The sequence below is a fragment of the Prunus avium genome, chromosome 3, assembly GCF_965620075.1.
Source record: "Prunus avium chromosome 3, drPruAviu1.hap1.1, whole genome shotgun sequence".
Lineage (NCBI taxonomy): Eukaryota > Viridiplantae > Streptophyta > Magnoliopsida > Rosales > Rosaceae > Prunus > Prunus avium.
In genome coordinates, this window is record NC_142286.1 from 4,841,311 (window position 1) to 4,859,534 (window position 18,224).

The 18,224-nt window shown below is 36.5% G+C and overlaps 2 protein-coding genes and 1 non-coding gene across 3 annotated transcripts; 2 read left to right on the forward strand and 1 right to left on the reverse strand.

The window, feature by feature from the left end:
- The first annotated feature begins 1,540 nt into the window (after nucleotides 1-1,540).
- On the forward strand, nucleotides 1,541-6,003 carry SHH1 (SAWADEE HOMEODOMAIN protein). The gene is made up of 9 exons (XM_021963063.2): nucleotides 1,541-1,823; nucleotides 2,454-2,539; nucleotides 2,720-2,765; nucleotides 2,870-3,008; nucleotides 4,052-4,115; nucleotides 4,759-4,810; nucleotides 5,114-5,257; nucleotides 5,467-5,586; nucleotides 5,676-6,003. Exons 1-9 carry the CDS (start codon nucleotides 1,758-1,760, stop codon nucleotides 5,793-5,795), a joined length of 837 nt encoding a protein of 278 aa, XP_021818755.2. The 5' UTR covers nucleotides 1,541-1,757; the 3' UTR covers nucleotides 5,796-6,003.
- An 824-nt stretch (nucleotides 6,004-6,827) lies between these two features.
- LOC110760752 (casein kinase 1-like protein HD16) lies at nucleotides 6,828-12,693 on the reverse strand. Its single transcript, XM_021963070.2, has 16 exons — nucleotides 12,035-12,693; nucleotides 10,885-11,010; nucleotides 10,701-10,774; nucleotides 10,545-10,614; nucleotides 10,362-10,417; nucleotides 10,181-10,252; nucleotides 9,479-9,573; nucleotides 9,323-9,389; nucleotides 9,064-9,193; nucleotides 8,758-8,976; nucleotides 8,502-8,641; nucleotides 8,152-8,326; nucleotides 7,877-7,967; nucleotides 7,608-7,765; nucleotides 7,239-7,427; nucleotides 6,828-7,143 (listed from the first exon to the last, which is right to left on the reverse strand). Exons 1-16 carry the CDS (start codon nucleotides 12,440-12,442, stop codon nucleotides 7,084-7,086), a joined length of 2,130 nt encoding a protein of 709 aa, XP_021818762.2. The 5' UTR covers nucleotides 12,443-12,693; the 3' UTR covers nucleotides 6,828-7,083.
- An 819-nt stretch (nucleotides 12,694-13,512) lies between these two features.
- TRNAK-CUU (transfer RNA lysine (anticodon CUU)) lies at nucleotides 13,513-13,585 on the forward strand. Its single transcript has one exon. It is a non-coding gene; the product is annotated as a tRNA-Lys (tRNA).
- The last annotated feature ends 4,639 nt before the right edge of the window (nucleotides 13,586-18,224 follow it).

The following is an 18,224-nucleotide window of genomic DNA, read 5'->3' on the forward strand; positions in this document are numbered from 1 at the left end:
TTCACCCTATTTCTTGGTGCTAATGGTTGGAAATAACTTGCTTCTGTCAATAGAGATTGAAGATTGGGTAGCAATGAAAGAAAGGGGCAGCGAGGCAGAGCCATTGAACATATAAATGATTGTGAGCTGACAGACCACCACACTTGAGAGGTTGAAGACAACGGCCTGGGTTGCTGCTTCAATGTTTTTTTTTTTGGGGGGTCAATTTTCTTCTTTTTCTTCAATTTTTTAAAATGATTTAACTGAAAATTGGATGAAATGTTGGGAATTTAGACGGCAGGGGGGAAATTGGAGAAAAAAAAAGTTCATATCCTTAATTTTCTATAAATAAAAAAAAGAATAAGGGGCTAATTGAAAATTAGGTACAAGTTTATGGGGCAAATCACTAGTATACCCTATCTTTAATTACAACAAAAGGGAAAGAGATGAAGTGGGTAGGCCCCTCTGTTTGTTAAAATAATTATATATATTATTTCAACATTTAAAATGACCAATTTTCCCTCATATTTAACAACAAATTGGATGAAATGTTGAGATTTAGACGGTAGGGGGGAATCGAAAATAAAATTTAGTTCGAGTCCTTAATTTTTTGAAAAAAAAGGACAGGGGGTAAATTGATGATTAGGTACAAGTTCAAGGGGTAATTCGGCAGTTTACCCGTTTTTTTTATCTCTTACACTACATCTGTGTGTATGAACTAGAGGGTGTCTATTTTGGTACCTTGTGAAGAATCTATGAAGCAAGCAACAAGGAAGAATGCCTTTATAAAAGTGAAAACTTGGAGACAATCCAAGAGAGCTTCAAGGGTAAGAAAGCTTCATCATTTCCTCCCTTTTCGTTTGGGCATAGATGAGATTAAACATAAAAAGATACTGGGAAATTGGATAGCATCAGGCTTAGTAAGAACTAAAATTTGCTTCCGCCGCTTTATATATTTGATTCATGTATGTTGTAGCCTAAAATCCAGTGAGTTAAAATTTAAATGCATGTTTCCTTCATAGTTAATACGTGATAATGTCTTGAATTAGTGTTGCTCATGTTTCATGCAAGTTAATTAATTAAGGGTAATTATCTCTTAGGTATATTTTGGGAAGTAGTTGCTTGTCGGGTCGAGGGTTCTGCTCCGATCTTCAAGTTTCAAAAAGTGGTTGACGTCCCATCATTCCTTTTGCTTTGTGCTCTAAGGTGTTATTGAGATGGTGCACGTGAAGGCTCAAAGGAGTTTGTGCCTACCAGTCTTCTCGGCTGTGAAACCATCGGGCCATGACTAGTAAGTTTTTACTTTCGCTATTGGGCTGCAGCTTTGGGCCCAATTTATGACCAGGGTCAAGCCTTGTTTCTTGGGCCGAGCTTGTTGTGCCACAACGTTGAGGTCCATCCCTTTAATTTTAGCTTTGGGTCTGGTTACTTTTGCTTTTAGGCCCAAAATTCGGCTCGATGGGCTTATGCCACGTCATCTCTTCTCGTTTAGTTATGGAAAAAGAAAAACAATTTCCAGTTAAAGAAACAAATAGATTTTAAAAGGAAAAAAAACCACAACAGAAGACAGGTTTTCAGTTGCTGTGGCAGCTTTCAATTGGCCACTGGATCAAAGAGCCGAAGACATCGTAGCAGCGAACCCAGACTTCTTTCAAAACCTCCCTTGGGAGTTGAGTTGAGACAGAGACAAAAACCCAGAGAAAAAGGTGACTGGCATCACTCTCGTCTCACTCTCATTTCACATCAGCTTGGAATTTAAAATCTCCAGTTCGACAGAGATGGAAGTTTTTCGTACAAGAAAAAGAGAACCAATGAATTCTCTATCTGTATTCACTCATTCTGAGGTAAAAAAATTTGATCCCTTTTTGTGTTTCCTTCAATTCGTACTGTCAACTACCTGCCTCTGTGATTTCACATCTTAATGTGCAGAAATTTCCTCGGTTTTGCTATAAATTCAGCTGCTGTCATGGGTTTTTTTGTTTTCTATAATTGGTTATTTTCTGTATGAAGATTGTTGGTGTTGGACTTTTGCTTCTTATGGAAAATTTAGTTTTGTACCATAACACTCTAACCACCTTCTAGGTGCATTTTTTTACTACTAAATTCTTGGAAATATAATCAGACCAAAAGAAATTATGGGATTTGATGTGAAAGGTTGAGGCTTTCTCTCACACCTGTGTGTGTTTTCGATTGGCTGTTATGTATAACACACTGTCACCTTAACATATATATTATATATGTACATAAGCTTACATCAAGGTGGGTTGAGGAGAAATGGTTTTCCATGAACAATTAATTGGGATAAAGAGCATGTGGCTGAAGTACTCCTCATGCTTTTGGGGTTGGAACAATAACAGGAGAGATTAGTCAAAGAAGTAATCTTAGTCTAGGGAGCTCGCCTCCATGCATTGACTCTGTAATATTGTCTTTTGAAATTCTGTATTAGATATTGACTATATTTTGCACTTTGACAGATTATGGAAATGGAAAATTTAATTAAGCATGCAGGACAACAGTCGCTTAGTCAGGAGTTTTTCCAAGATCTTGCAACGAGTTTCAGGTGATTTCAGTAATGCTAAATAGTAGCCTTTAGCCTTAATTAGGTAGACAGATTTGTTATATTTACTTGTCAAAGGAAACAAACGAAAAGAATAACTTCTTAGTGTTAAATATTCATTGCATACTTCAACATAACAGGGTTTCTTTTATTAAGTTTTTTTGCTTTGCTCTGTCTTTTCAGTTGCACTCCAATCCGTGCTGGAAAACCTGATATAACTTGGGAACAGGTTTTTCATTTCTTTTTTCCTTTTCCCCTCTTGCATCTAAATCTTATTGTTTATATTTTATATGGAGCTTGTTGTAATGCTATCATGTTCTTATTTTGTTATAGGTTCAAAGTTGGTTCCAGAACAAACAAAAAGAGTTGCTAGCCAATAGCAATTCCTCACCTACTGCGCTCGAGTTATTTGTTGATCTTTCAGATTCAAATGTTTCAAGCAATGCAACTGAAAACTCTCAGAAGCCGAAAGGTCATCCTTTTTGTCAGTATGGATAAAGTTGTAGAAGAGATTGTCATGAATGTATTTTAATGATTTTTTCCTGTGATGAAAATTTTAATTTTATCATGTAGTGAGAATTATTTCTATGCTAGCATCAAATTGACATAAATAAAATTTAATGATGCAAATTACTGTTAATTTCTTTCCATTCCAGATTAGAATGCACCAGCTTGGATCCTTTCAAAAACCATTGTAGCATGTTGGTGCTACCTTGGCAGAGAAGGGCAAACCTTCGTCATTCTTGATGTCCATGACCTAATTGATCAATTTCTGGTGCTAACAGTATTAATAACATCCATAAAGCTTTAACCACTGGCCGTGTAGCAATATCCTTGGCCGTGTGTACATGATGTTTTTTCTGGACCAGAAATCATACATTCGCTTATGATGGGTCCTCAGAAGTGCAATTATATACTGTTTTTGAAGTGCAATAAATTCTATTCCTGTTTCCCTCTTTTCGTCAACCAGGCCCAAACAATTCCATAACCCAGTTACTATACTTTTGGTCTGATAGGAGCTGTACTTTCTTTCTTGATTGGCTTGGATTCTGCTAGCATGATAGTATCTCTGGTCAAACTTACATCTGTTTTGGCTTATAGTAATTAGTTGTATGCACTATATTTTTACCTTAGTGTAAAACTTTTGCGTGCTGTGTGTCTCCATGTCTTATTATCTTTCTTCCTTTAGTGCAGCCGTAAGTTTTAAGTCGCTCTTCCAGGCTTTTGGGCTCATTATTGCTGCTATCTTCTTTAGATGGCAACCATCTGACATAGTTTTCACGAGCAGGTGCTCCTGCAACATTTATTTGGCGTGTCTGTCTGTTGTATAGAATGCTTATGCTGTCCTTATGTGATGATAAATATTGAATTTTACAGTTGTGATACAGGAACTTATTGCTTAACACGTAATCTCAAAATTTTAATCATGCATGTTGGTGGAATTGGGAATCTTCCGTCTATCTCTGAGTTCAATTATTAATTTTCTGAAAAATTTACTTGATAACTTTAACTCAGGTACATGGATCACAGAACTCCACGAGTTGGCATTTGAAGCACGATCAGCAAAAGATGATGCGTGGTAAGAATTCATCTATTCAAGGAAAAAAACTTCTTTTTCTAAGTACAATTTATGTGTTTCTGCATACTAAGTATTTGAAAATTATACTTGATTTTTTATGTTTCATTTGAAACAATTCTTCATTGGTATGTGGCATGAGTATATTCCCTGTTTATTATAAGCGTAAGTTTAGCATATAAAGCAATGGCATCATTTAATATACATTATGCAAATCTTTTCTGTTTTGCATTAGCTCTCCTGGACCATTTTTCTGAGGGAAAAGGTAAAATATAAACTACAGACAGATCCATAACTTGTGATTGTAGTTCTAATGCAGTGCAATCAAACTCAGGTTCAGAAGAAAATTGCCAAACCTGATTATGCTTGAACTGGAAGAAAAATGAACTGACCTAATTTACTTGCTAGGAAATCAGCCAAAGTAGTTATGTCTTTTGCATTTCGAATAGTTTACTTTCGTGGATTAAAGTATGAAAACTCCTTTATTCTCTAATATATTTTGTTACTATAAATTAACTCAAGATGTTTTGGGAATTAAATAATTGCAGAAAAAATAGAAATTCAATGTGAAAATTTGTACATTGTTTATTATCATTTCAATTCAAATTTCACTAAAGTCATAGCTTAACATTTCTTTGGTTTCCAGGTATGATGTTGCTTCATTCCTCTCTTACAGAGTTGTTAATTCAGGAGAACTTGTAAGATTCGTCCTCATCTTTATTGTTCATTCTTCTCCATTTGGGTGTAAACATAGTTCTTAGCTTAGGTGACTTTTCTAATTAGAGTTCCTTTAGAATAATGCAGTAAAATATTCCATTATGTCTTGTTCTCTGTGCTTTATTTGCATCATTCCCAGTCATGATAATTTTCATTTTCAACCAGGCATTAATTTTTCAATGACTAGGTTCGATATTCTTGCAAATGTTGTCTCTGCTTGATGAGAGATTTTACTATGTTTGTCCAATGTATGAAAAGGAGTTCAATGTTGTTCTATGTGACAGGAAGTTCGGGTGCGATATTCTGGCTTCGGTAGGGAGGATGATGAGTGGGTGAATGTGACTAGAGCAGTGCGTGAGCGCTCTATTCCTTTAGAAGCCTCTGAGTGTCATAAGGTGAAGGTTGGGGACCTAGTGCTAAGCTTCCAGGTAATCTTTTACTTTATTTCTTTGCAATCTGTTCCTTAAGCTGTCAATCATGAGTATAGGGGTCCAGACAAATGGGAACCTCTATAAATTAACATTTGACAGAAGATATTGGAGTTCAAAATATTGCAGAAGGCATACTTTTGATAAGGCAAACCTCTCCGAAGATATATGTACTGTCTTATCTTACGGACGTAATACCTTATGTACAGGAAAGGGAACATCAAGCTGTCTACTGTGATGCCCATGTTGTGGATATCCAAAGGGGGCTACATGACGTAACAGGCTGCAAGTGCATTTTTGTTGTTCGATTTGACCATGATAACACCGAGGTAAATCTCTCTGTGTGCACGTGTTTTTGTTCCACTTCATTGTATCTCTCTAATGTAGCCTGATCTGGATTGATGTACTAATATACCAGGAAGAAATTCAGCTGGGGAGGTTATGTATCAGGCCTGCACAAAACACTTCAGCTGTTACTAATACCCAGCAACACGACCTATTTAGAAATAAAGACATGAGATTCTCTTTTCTTTATTGAAATGTAGCACCGGAGATGTTTGTAAATTTTTTGAGAGTTCAATTTTGCTCGACATCAGAATTAGCTACGAAAAAGCTAGTTGGCTTTTCATTTTGTTATAGCTAACAGATGAGAGTTTGTGATCATTTGGGAACTCATCCCAAAACTATTATAAAAAAAACGATTAGAAATGTTCAAATGTATGTTCTGCTTCAAGGGCCTTGCAACCTGAGCTGAATCTTCTTTTGCAATGGAATCTTGACCAGACAGTGTGGCTGCATGTTCATGTTCATGAAATGTACTCTCTTTCTCTCGCAATACGCTCTTATATCTGGCTTGCAAATTTGTTTGTCATTTCTGCACTCTTTCCTGCTTTCTTTCCTCTGTAAATCAAATCAATTGGCAATCGCAGACCCCCAACTCAGCCCAAATCCATGTAGATGCCTAAAGAGCAGCTTTCAATTTTTGGCCGGATGCCCTTACCTTTCCTTGTTTGAAATTGACCAACTGCTTCCGACAGTAAAAGAAGAAATTGACCAACTTCTTCAAACCTAAAGCTAGAGTTTTAAAGAGGGGCGGGGGACCGCAGATTCTTTGTGTGATTACCTTAAAAGGGACATTTCATTTCGAATAATTTACTAGAACATTGTCTTAATTGATGTTTCATTCAATCTTAGTATGAGTTCATTTGTTTCTGTTCTTTCTTGTTTTGTAGAAGTTAATACATTCAGGAAAAAAAAAGTTTGGATTGTTTCTTCGTTATGGCCTCGGTGAGACTCGAGGCTTTGTTCTGTAATTGTTTTTGTTCCTCAACAAAAACCAAAAACGAGGCCTTGCAGTTCAAGAAGCGATTATATATAATATTATATATTACATATAAATACTCCCAAGTTTCAATTTCGCTCCCAAAACCAGTCACATGCCAAAGCACATCACAATATTCCAAACTTGTCGGCAAGTGATTGTTTGGCAAGGATGCCAGATTGGTTCGTTCAAGTTGTGGTTAAAGCATATACGAATATTTCTGACGTGAAGGTCCTTGGGAGTAGAAAATAGGCAATATGCTCCTTTTTTGCACGAAAATGAGCTTTTAATTTATCATTGACATCAAGAGACAATTCCCACACAGAGACGAACAATAGGTTTCCGCTAAAAGTTTCTATAATTACAATTAACTAGAGCTTCTTCAAAGTCATCAAAATTTTGTCAACGGTGGATGTTACGACACCCCAGTCAAGAGAGAGAATCAGATGAGCTATCAGAGCAATACCGGATGGTGTACGGAGCATCCCTAACAATTCTCAGCAGCTTAAGAAACTGTTCGTCCATAACACATAGATGCAATATAGAGATTCTTCGCCCACTTCTCCTGTAATACCCGGATTTGAGTTACTCTTATGCCAACATATTGAAAGACGGAAAAGAAAAGGTCCTTGACAAAACAAAATGATAAATATACGTTACCTTGACATGTGTACTAGGAAAAGCAGAAGTACGAAGAGTCTCTTGTGTTTCGTCTTGAGGCTTCCTCCTTGGCACACTAAGAACAAATGCAGCCTGATCCCACGTTGCTGCAGTTGCTGTTATACGATATCCAGAGTCCCACCGCCGATGAATACCTTCGCTGGGATAAAGGAAATCTAGTTCAACAACCTGAAAAACAAAAAATGGTCTGCCCTGTTAAATAAATAGTTCTGTACAGTTCACTAATTCACTAGGCCAAATTGCTTCTCCAATTACTCACTACCTACTATAAAATCAAAAGTGCTAACCACCATAGGCAATTGGAAAGACAACTCAGAGAAGGAAATGTGTTTTTTCATCCAAGATTACCTGCTCCGAATAACCTGCACCACGAGACATAACAACTGCCCATCTACTTCCTGAAGTGGCCATTGCAGTAACATAAAAACCCTCCCTCCACTTTTTGTTAATCCACTTGAAAGGAAATGTATCGCTTACTTTGTACGACTGCTGCGTGAATGGTGTACCTGGACCGAACAATTGACATCAGTAATAAATAAAAGAATTCAAAAAATCAAAAAGAAAACACACCCTTTCCAGTTTAAATGTCCATGAAAACCCCAAAACACTATACTAACCCTTGGACATTACTACTAATGAACTCCCATTAGTAGCTCCAGCTATCGCACTGATGTAATAGTTATTCTCCCACTGCTCCATTATCCATTCCTTCAAACACATCCAAAAAATTCATGAAACATTACAATTTGAATGAAAGGACTGTTACATGCAAACAGTTTATTAAAAGTTAGCAATAAAATACCAAAGTGAACATACAAACTCTCATAAAAACAAAGTCAGTATGCCAACAAAGACAATCACTTCAGGTTGATTAAAAAGCATATGCATGTACCTTGTGAAGAGAACATGGTGAGAGTTCGTAGACTTGGGAAGTGAAATCAGTGCCTGCATCCATAATTAAGGCCCACAAATCTTGAGAAGAGGCCACACTGCTAATATATAACCCATCCTCGTTCCCCTTCTCGATATGCTGAGCAAGCCTTGTATCAGCCACATTATAGTGATACCTATAGAAACATGAGAAGAAACAGTTTAAACAATATGACGACAAGAAGACAACAATTTAACTATAAAAATAGAAAGCATGATACACAGGGTATATCTATTATATTATCAAGAAGAGAAGTCCCCAAAACCATCACCAAATAAGTAAATGATTCACTGCTTGAGTCATACAAATACCTTTGCTTCATTGGTCTGCGAGCATTATAGACACTAATCCATTGTGTTGCTGGCATACCCATTCGAATCCTCTTCTTTGGTTGTTCATCATCTTCCTCCATTGTCAATCTTCCTCTCTTATGACCAACCAGATTAATAAGCTTCACAATACATGGAGCATATATTAGATGCACAATCCTTCTTCTAAAAATACAAGTACATAAACTACTGCTCAAGGGTAAGCATCATCATCGAAAGGAGAGAAGATCATACACACCTTCTGTGCACCCTCTGTGTTTATTGGCCTGATATCAGGATTTGGACCTACAATCCCGTCAAAGAGTGATATATATTTTGCATAATTAGGTTCTTCATCAAACTTCAAGTTCACCACATATTCCACAAACTGTCTAAAAGGCTGTGGAGAGAAGGAACACAATATCTCTGGAGATGTTGCCATCTTCTTCTTGCAAACAAGAAACCCTTTATTCTCTCCCTGAAAGAACCACCATGCTAAAAGTAAAATAAAAGCAAGGTAGGCAAGACAGAAATTTTTATTTAAACTAAGAAAGAAAGGGCAAACCTGGTATCCTTGCCAAGGGAGACGACCGCGAAGAAGGAATACAAGGGTGTAAGCTAGAGACTCGAGATCATCTCTCCTACTACCCGTTCTCCCTAAATGAGCATGCACGCTAGCATAACGCACTGTTCCTCTGTCGGACCAAAAAACTTAAGAACTAAGTAGCAGAAAGCTTGAACAAGGGAGAATAAAGAAGAGGAAGGCAAAAACAAAGCAGCATTCAAACTATCCCAGAAGACTAGATAGGAAACCGTGCTTATACCTGAAAACATCTGGCCTCTGGTCATATTCTACATGCCGACCAGTTGTAGTTTCTCTCCATCTAGTTGCTGATAAACCCAAAACAAGTTATAATATGATAACTTACTGAGAACCACTATACGACATAACATTAAGGAAACCGAGATTCACAAAATACCTAGTCCAAGATCAACTAAAAACAACTTTTTCTCGTCAGGAGTCCCAGGTGGGCCAAGCAGAAAATTCTCAGGCTTTACATCCCCATGTACATACCTGAAAATAGATGTGGTAGCATAGCTTAAAATCATTTTTAATATGGCTTTCAACAAACTGCAAAAACATCTGAAGAACTAATCCTAAACACATTCAATTTAATAAGATAGCCAAAATACAAATACAGTGGCTATCCCCCAAAACTACTTCAACTGTCCCAAACAATTTCTAAATCAAAACTGCAAACAGAGCATATTGTCCATAAAAGCTTTCTATATAACTAGCTTCCTAATGTCTTAATAAACTAAACAACAAAATTGTATGATGTAGAGGAAAAGAGTAAATTGTGCATGCCATGTGCTCTCGTATTGTTGAAAAGCCTAAATATGATATCAAGCTATCACAGAGAAGAATCTTAGGCATACTTATTCTTTCGCATTAATACTTCCCACATATAAACTTCTCTAAAGAAATTGATCACATAGCCGAAAGGTTTTTTCTGGATAAATAATGTTCCAGACCAAAGCACCAAAGTGAAATGATATGAGAGTGAAAGGAAGGCTAGAGAAAGACAGACACACAGAGAGAGAGAGAGAGAGAGAGAGAGAGAGAGAGAAACAATGACAATGATAACAAATGTGCATTGATTTGTAACAAAAAATCTTACCCTCGAGAATGCATCTTCTCCAATATTGATATTGCTTCAATGGCAATGCACGCAACCATTTCAGTGGTCATTCTAAAATTCAGAAGACAACTAAATTATGAAACTGAAAATTCATGAAATCCGTAAGATAATAATTAAACTATTTACTAAATTAGGAGTCAATTTTGTAACTGAAACTCACGTATGAGAGTTATTATTCCAAACATCCCACAAGCTTGGCCCCAACATATCCATAACCTGCAGCATAAAAGTTTTCAGTCAAAATCAAAAAGCTATTCATGAACTAGTATATCATATGACTCCCAAAACATTATAGTATTGCTAACAAGACTCAAAACAAGTAAGCCAAAAAAAGACTGCATACCATGATATAATAGTCGCCTTGCTGGCCTTTAAAGTGTACTCGTGGCACACCATGGCTGCCACCAAGAGTGCTGTACAAGCAACACAAAGTAAATTATGGATGCACAAATAAAATTTAAAAACAATACCAAAACATGAGAGATAGAGGCATGCTCACTTGTATACTAGCCACTCAGCTGGTGGTCCATAGTTACACCCTTTACTATTTCTATGCTCGAATTTTAAGGCTACCTAAGATACCAAGGAAAAGAATGTGTAGGTAAGGGAGAGACAAAAGAAAGTAAAAGGTAAAGACAAAGAGAGAATAAAACTCAACAGTCAAATTTAACAAATTGTTGTACCTCTACAGCCCCTGGGCCAGTTCTCTCATTTGTATTCAAAACACGTCGACCAACAAAAACTTGTCCAAAGCCACCCTTACCCAGCTTTCGTTCTACTTTGTAAACAGGGGAACCACCAACATGAACCTGCAGCAACAAACCTAGGAATTAGCATAAAGACATCAATTTATGTCAAGCGATTCAAAAAAAAAAAAAAAAAACTATGGACGTTGTCTAAAGATGCAGCACTTGTTAGACTAAGCATAGTGGTGCAATTCTCAGAGTTATAGTTATAACTACTGCTCGTTATTATTAGTAATAATTAAAACAATAATTATTATTCAAGAATATATAATGGGATAAACCTATAACTAACAGGACACAAGGACTAAAGCATGGTGATCATAAAAAATGTGAGTCAATACACAGAAACACATGCTGCTTATACAGTATCCATCAATACATTATGTGATTCTAAGAATTAGATCATGCAGTACACTTCTAGTTCTCAAAATACCTCCATAACTGCACTCCAACTTCAACCAGTAACTTAATTTGTTTTCACTACTTAATTGTGCTAACGTGATCTAGAAAAAGGTGCCCAGACACCTTCTCAGAGTCAACCAAAGTTTCCAAAAGGGGTTACAGGAGGTAAAGTTCAGGTTTCAATTCTTGCCCATTTAAAGGAGGCGAGCAATCAGGCAAAACACCAAAATGCAGTACAAATTAGGGATAAGTCGTCAAACATTATGATCAATAATGTCAACACATAGAACACCACATAGCCTATCTACCAAAACACTTGTTCCCAGATCCATACAAAATGAATGGCCATGATCTACCAACCAGACCTCTCCATTTCATAAAATGGAGAGAGGATTCTGATCCAAGTATACACTATCTAGTCAGAACAGAATGCACATTTGCATTTAAGTTGTTAACACAAGCCACAAAATTCACTGCTTACGAAACCTCAAAGCTAAATCAAATAAAAACAAACATGTTCACTCAACCACAGTAACAAACCCCAATGCCCCACAATCCCACTTCCCGCAACATGTTATTATGCAGATGACCACCAAAAGGCATTCATGTTCGATAGGATTCGGTAAAGACCAAATCCTTTCGTTACAAATATAAAAAGTAATGTAAACAATAATAAAGATAGTACCTTCTCAGGAAGCGGAGTTGTGCTTCCTTCGTCTTCACCAGCATTTGCCTTATCATTACTCGGAGCGCCGCCGGCCCCACCTCCGCCACTATACTCATCCATTTTCTTCTCTTCCACTTCCTTCTCCTCCTCCTCCTCCTCCTCCTCCTCCTCAACGACTACGTTTTGCGGATCACCCACCACCACCACCTCCTCTCGTTTGTGCTCCTCTTCTTTCGCCTTATTAGTCTCGTTCCTGTTATTCGGATTACTCGGCACTGCTTCTGCCGCCGCAGCCGCCGCTCGCCTCCGCCTTGTTCTCGTCGCTATCGCCTCTCCAGCGTCGATCGGACTCGGAACCTTCTCCTTTTTCTGCTTCTTAGCTGCTGCTCCTCGTCCCCTGCGCACTCCGCCACGCGGTATTGGCATCGTTCATCGTCCGATTCTCATGCTCCGTCTTCTCCGCGCCGCCGTTTAAGGCCTCGACTATTGGCTGAGTAATGCGTCGAAAGAATGTGGAGTCTTGGGGTTCAATCGGCAATTCGCGAATCGCTGAGCCTGTGATCGTTGAAGAGAAACTAGGGTTTGGAAGAGATCAGAAAGACTCAGAGGGAGGGCTTCGACTAGTTTCAGAGAGAGAGAAAGAGCGAAGACGAAGGCATTGAAAGGTATTAATTTATAATTAAATGTTTTATTCGAAAAATAAAGGAAATAAAGTGAAATTTGGGAAAGCTATTTTATTTTTTTCATGTCGGTGAATTGGGGACGTTGATGAGGAGGGTAATTCACGGTGGGATTTAGGTTTTTTATTTATTTTGTTTATTCTTGGGGTTGAAAAGCAATTGTTGTGCAAAGACGAAAAAGGGCTTGATGGAATTCTGAATTTCCCAAACTGCCCTAGCCACCTCTCGCGGTGGCTGCAAATAATTGGAAAGTTGGAACTTTCATAGATTCATCGTTGACTGATTGAAGTCATGATTATTTTGTGCAAAACGTTACGATTTTTTATATCTCAATTTCAGTTTTCAAATGCTTCTAACAAAATTCTTCTAACCAAAAAAAAGAAATTGCTTCTAAGAAAAGTAAGTTTCATAAAAGCAAAAATAATAGTGGTTTTTTTTTATATCAAAAATAATAGCAGTGGATCATAATGATTGTTAAATTGAGGTATATTACGGGACAATAGTATTTCATATAGGTTTTTAAAAGATTATATAGTCTTTTACGATAGAAAAATTGTGTTAATAGAATTATAAGCAGCCTTAGTTTGTAATGGTTATTATCTGTAACGAATGTTAAATTTAATTCAAAGACATGACGTGTTGAGAAAGCTGTATGATTGTTATAATTGGCATTGTTTGTAATTCTTGGAAATCTTAAATTCTAATGAGTGAATGATTAATCTAATTGCTTGGTTTGGCCTTTGGTAATGTCTAAACATGTCTTTAGAGCGCGTGGTAAACAGATTAATACTGAGGAAATTGAGTTACAAACAACAAGCCCGTCTAGCTCAGTTGGTAGAGCGCAAGGCTCTTAACCTTGTGGTCGTGGGTTCGAGCCCCACGGTGGGCGATTTCATTTTTTATATATATATAATTCTTTAGCCATTTGATACGGTTCCTTATTATCAGTGGCCCAATAACACTTTCTTTTGGTCTATGAGAATGAGACATTCTGATGATGCCTTTGGACTTGAACCCTTTTTTGTAGGTTGAAGGTCAACATTTGGCTAATGGCCAAGATACCATTTCTTTTTTATTTTTTTATTTTAATGTTGGCTAATGGACCAAAAAGAAAGAGGAGTAAATTTTGGATGGCTTTAGCAATTTAGCAGCTGTGACCAAAGAAAAAGTGGGAGCTTATGTAACGAGGGTTCAATCCAACAATTTAACAATAACTCAGCACTGAATCGGACGGCTATTAAGAACCTCCTCCCTATAACTCTCATTCTAGCCACCTCAAAAAAAGTAGTTATGAATTTTGAATTCAGAATGATATAGCTTTTTTGGGTGGGAGTAGAGGAGCAAGTCGGGTTGTTGGGCAGTTTAGGACGTCAAGTCGAAGCTCAAGTAGACATATACCCAATTTGGGTTTGGGCCCAAGGTCAACTGATCAAGTGCCAATGAAGTCAACTGATCAAGTGCCAACAACTTGTTAAGCCAGATTGAGCTCAAGTTGACCTAGAATGATTGGGTTGGGCTCAACTCACCACTTCAGTTCATATATTTAATTTACCAAAAATAACCTGAAATGTAGGTTAATTCGATATATGCATATGGCCCCGTTGGTGGCTAGGTCTAGATTGGACTGCTTCAATTAATTAGACTAATAATCTAACTATTGTTCAATAAATTTATAAATGTTTATTTCCTAGAGAAGCAGTCCCAAATGAGCTCTTAGTTTCTAAGTGAAGATTTACTTGGAGTCTATAGGCCTCATTTAGTTTCTCTATCCTTTTGTGTCATTGAGATAAGAGATGGGTGTTAGCCCAGTATCTTCGCCCCAAAATATATATATATATATATATATATATATATATATAAATATTTGTTGTTGAATTATTAATTGGACAACAGTCCAACATCTTGTGGCTTACAATTTTCCTCTATGTTTGGTGGGTCAGACTAGATTAGACTATTTCAATTAAATTGGACAAGTGTCATGACAGTTGTTTGGTATGTTAGGACTATACTTATTAAATTGGACAACCGTCCAACATATTGTGTCTTACAAGTCTCATCTAGATGGGTTGTGACTCACTTGGACTCAACTCCAATCCAATTCAAAGTTGGCCACCAAATAAGGAGATTGGATCAGACGAGTTTACTTGGAATGAGAGATCATGAATTGGAAAAGTCATGTATTGATGAGAGAATAAACGAGTATGAGATCAACTATTATTTAATATTTCTCAACTTAAATATCTATTATTTGACATTTGATATTATTTTTTAAAATAGAATATGTATACAATCTTATGTATATGTCTACAAGTAACAGTCATAAGGTTTCGATTGATCCAGTATGGGTTGAATGCTAATCTATCAACCCATGCTTATAGCTAGTGCATGCTTTCTCTAACTCACTTAGCCCATTCAAATTTTGAGTTGAGTTCATGTTCAACTCATCCAAGTTGCACCCCTTTGAAAGGTATATCTGAAACAACAATAATACGAAGGGTTAGGTTATGTTGATAAGTCTCATGATGTTGATTCACATTTTATCCAAGTATATTTTATTCTCTTAATCCAGATTCTACATGTCCAAATCTATTCTTTTTAGGTATTTTATCTAATTGTCAGTGTTGGAGATCGTGCTCCTATTTGCTGAGAAGTCATTTAAAAGGAAATTTTAGATCGTATGATATGAAGGCACGTATAATAAAGTAGATAAGATAAGATCCAATTAAGGGCCCTATAATATGCACTAGAATCTCTGTCTAGCTAGGCCACTTTTCCTTAATAAGAAAGACACAGGAGGATTGATTTAAGCCCTTTTATCTTTTGATATAATACAGATTTTCTCCTATGAGGATATTCGGATGTTATTATCCCGGTGAAAAAATGGGGGTTAATACTCTATAAACAAACTATTTGGATGTTATTATCATGCACACATAGAAACCATGTATTTTCTACTATCCTTCATTATTTACAATGACGTCTACACGTACGATAATAACGTCTGCATAAGAGAAGAACTATATATATATATATAATTGTTGGATTATTTATCCATAATCCACTCATCCAATCCAATACCATTTTTGAGCTTAAATGGGCTGTACATATCGTACATTCTGCTGGAGCTTGGTTTGGATAATCAAATTGATGGTGTGCAGAATTATTGAGTTAGGAATTGCCACCTCAAACACCAACAGCTAGACTTTTGGTGCCCAATACCAATACAACTCTCCTAATTTAAGTCTGTGGATGAGCACCATATATTTAGGGCAACACAAGTTTTGGCTTTGGATGCAAAACAAAACAACTCATTCTAAGTGGCCAAAAAGCAAAGCATATGAACTCTAAAGTCTCTTTAAGCATGGACAATAATAATTTTGAAGCAACAGGGAAAAAAAAGCAATGCGTACGACAACTTTTCCAGTTGCCCTAAGTTTGCTTCCCAATAATTATTTTTGCAACTCCATGGTAATTTAGCTGCCAGATGTAGCACTAAGGTAATTAAATACTTGCTTTTTCACTAATGCACATGCTAATTGTGAAAGATTAAAAAGCACTACAAAGGTTTTTTTTTTTTTTTTAAACCCACCCCTCCCCCCTTTCTTTTGACCTAGCTATACTTTTTTTTTTTTTCTTTTTTTTTTGTTGGGTTTGGTAAAGCTAGCTAGATATGTTGCCTGAATGAGATTGATGGTACTTGTATTTGACATAATCCTTAATTATGTGCATGGAATGCCACGTGTCTCAAAATGTATGCCAAAAAAAAAAGGCTTCAATGGCAATTAAAAGATCATGGAAGTATGTTCTTGGCATGATCTAGCTAGAGAGACATCGTTGGTGTGGTCGAGTGAGGTTCAATTATTAGGCACTTCGCCTACAACCCACCAACTCTTTCTTTTGGGTCGTTTTCTAAGCTTGCTTTTTGGAACATTTAAAAATTAAAACACTCAAATTTATATAAATCACACACTCAACCTAATATATATATATATATGAACGTTAACGTTAAAGCATATTTTTTAACTTTTGGGTTGCAAAGTTGCAACTATGTTCATCATCCATGTATATACAATATATGTACCAAAATGCTATCTTTCAATTGCATGTATGTTATTAAGGATCGATGGTCTTGATAGAGTATTATGTATAATAACTAATTTTTAAACTCAAGATATGAATTTTAGACTTTATACATACATAACACAATCACGCGATGTTACAGTTATAACAAAAGTTTTTCCTTATTAACTTGAGTTATTTAATTTAAAAAATTCACTAACCTGATAAGGAGTTTATAACTCAAGTGGTTATGAGCATTTATCCATGCACCCGAGATTTTAGGTTTGATTCCTTCCTCCCCCAATGTCACTTCTATCAAAAAAATTCACTAACCTGAAAAAATTAATTACTTAATCATATCAACCAGAACATCTCTCCTTACATCATCCTCTTCGCTTTTCTTTCTCGACCTTTTAAAACAGGGGATCACGGAAGACATTGGACCAATACCAAACAAATCAATTTCCATTCTAGTAACTTTTTATTTTAGAGTTAGATCAGTGCAAGCTTTTGAACAACTTTCATGCACATATATGTGGATCTGTGTCTGCATAAACGTCCAAAAATGATATGCGTGTGGGCATTTTGATGTTGCACTCACAAATGTAATTAGGATTTACAAGTGAAAGAGGATGCATGCTTTGTATTATTGTAAGACCCTCTTTTTGTGAGTGGGGGAAATGGAGAAAGGTTGGCATGAAAGAAATTGAACTTTTTTTTGGAGCCGTATAATTTTGCCACTTTCAAGTTTCCCCCCACCTTTAAAGCAAGGCTTTTTGCTCATAGTTTTCAATTTGAAGTCAATTTTAATATCTTACACATGCACATTGTTTTGTCGCAAGACCATAGTATATATCAATTTTCTACTATTTTTTCCTTCCTTCCCTAACAAAAGGTGTTCTTTGAGTAATGCTCTGTACACATCAACCTTTTTTACTAAGTTTTACTTGCCAAATAATGTGTTAGTCTGTCATTTATTCAAATCTGGATCCACTCTGAACTTCATTTATTCTTAACGAGATGTATACAAACACATCATTTACTTGCGAGCTTTAGTACAAAAGAAAAGCAAAATAACACTTTCATCACAACAAAACAGTTCCTTTCTTGGACAGCCCTGGAAGAGTAGCTAGCATTAGGGGTGGGCACGGTATGACATGACACGGGATGAAGGTCATCCCGGTGTCAATCCCGAATAGTGGAATCGGTATGGGATGACACGGGATGAGGGTTTTTGAAAACACGTTCAAATCGTACCGAACCCAAACGGGATCGGTATGATTCGGTATCAATGTTGATACCGTAACAAATCTACAAATTTTCAAGTTCAATCAAATCTGAAAATCAAATGGATGCTGTTACAATAGTTCAATCAAATCTGCAAATTTTCAAGTTCAATCAAATCTGAAAATCAAATGGCTGCTGTTACAACATACAATAGTTCAATCAAATCTGCAAATTTTCAAGTT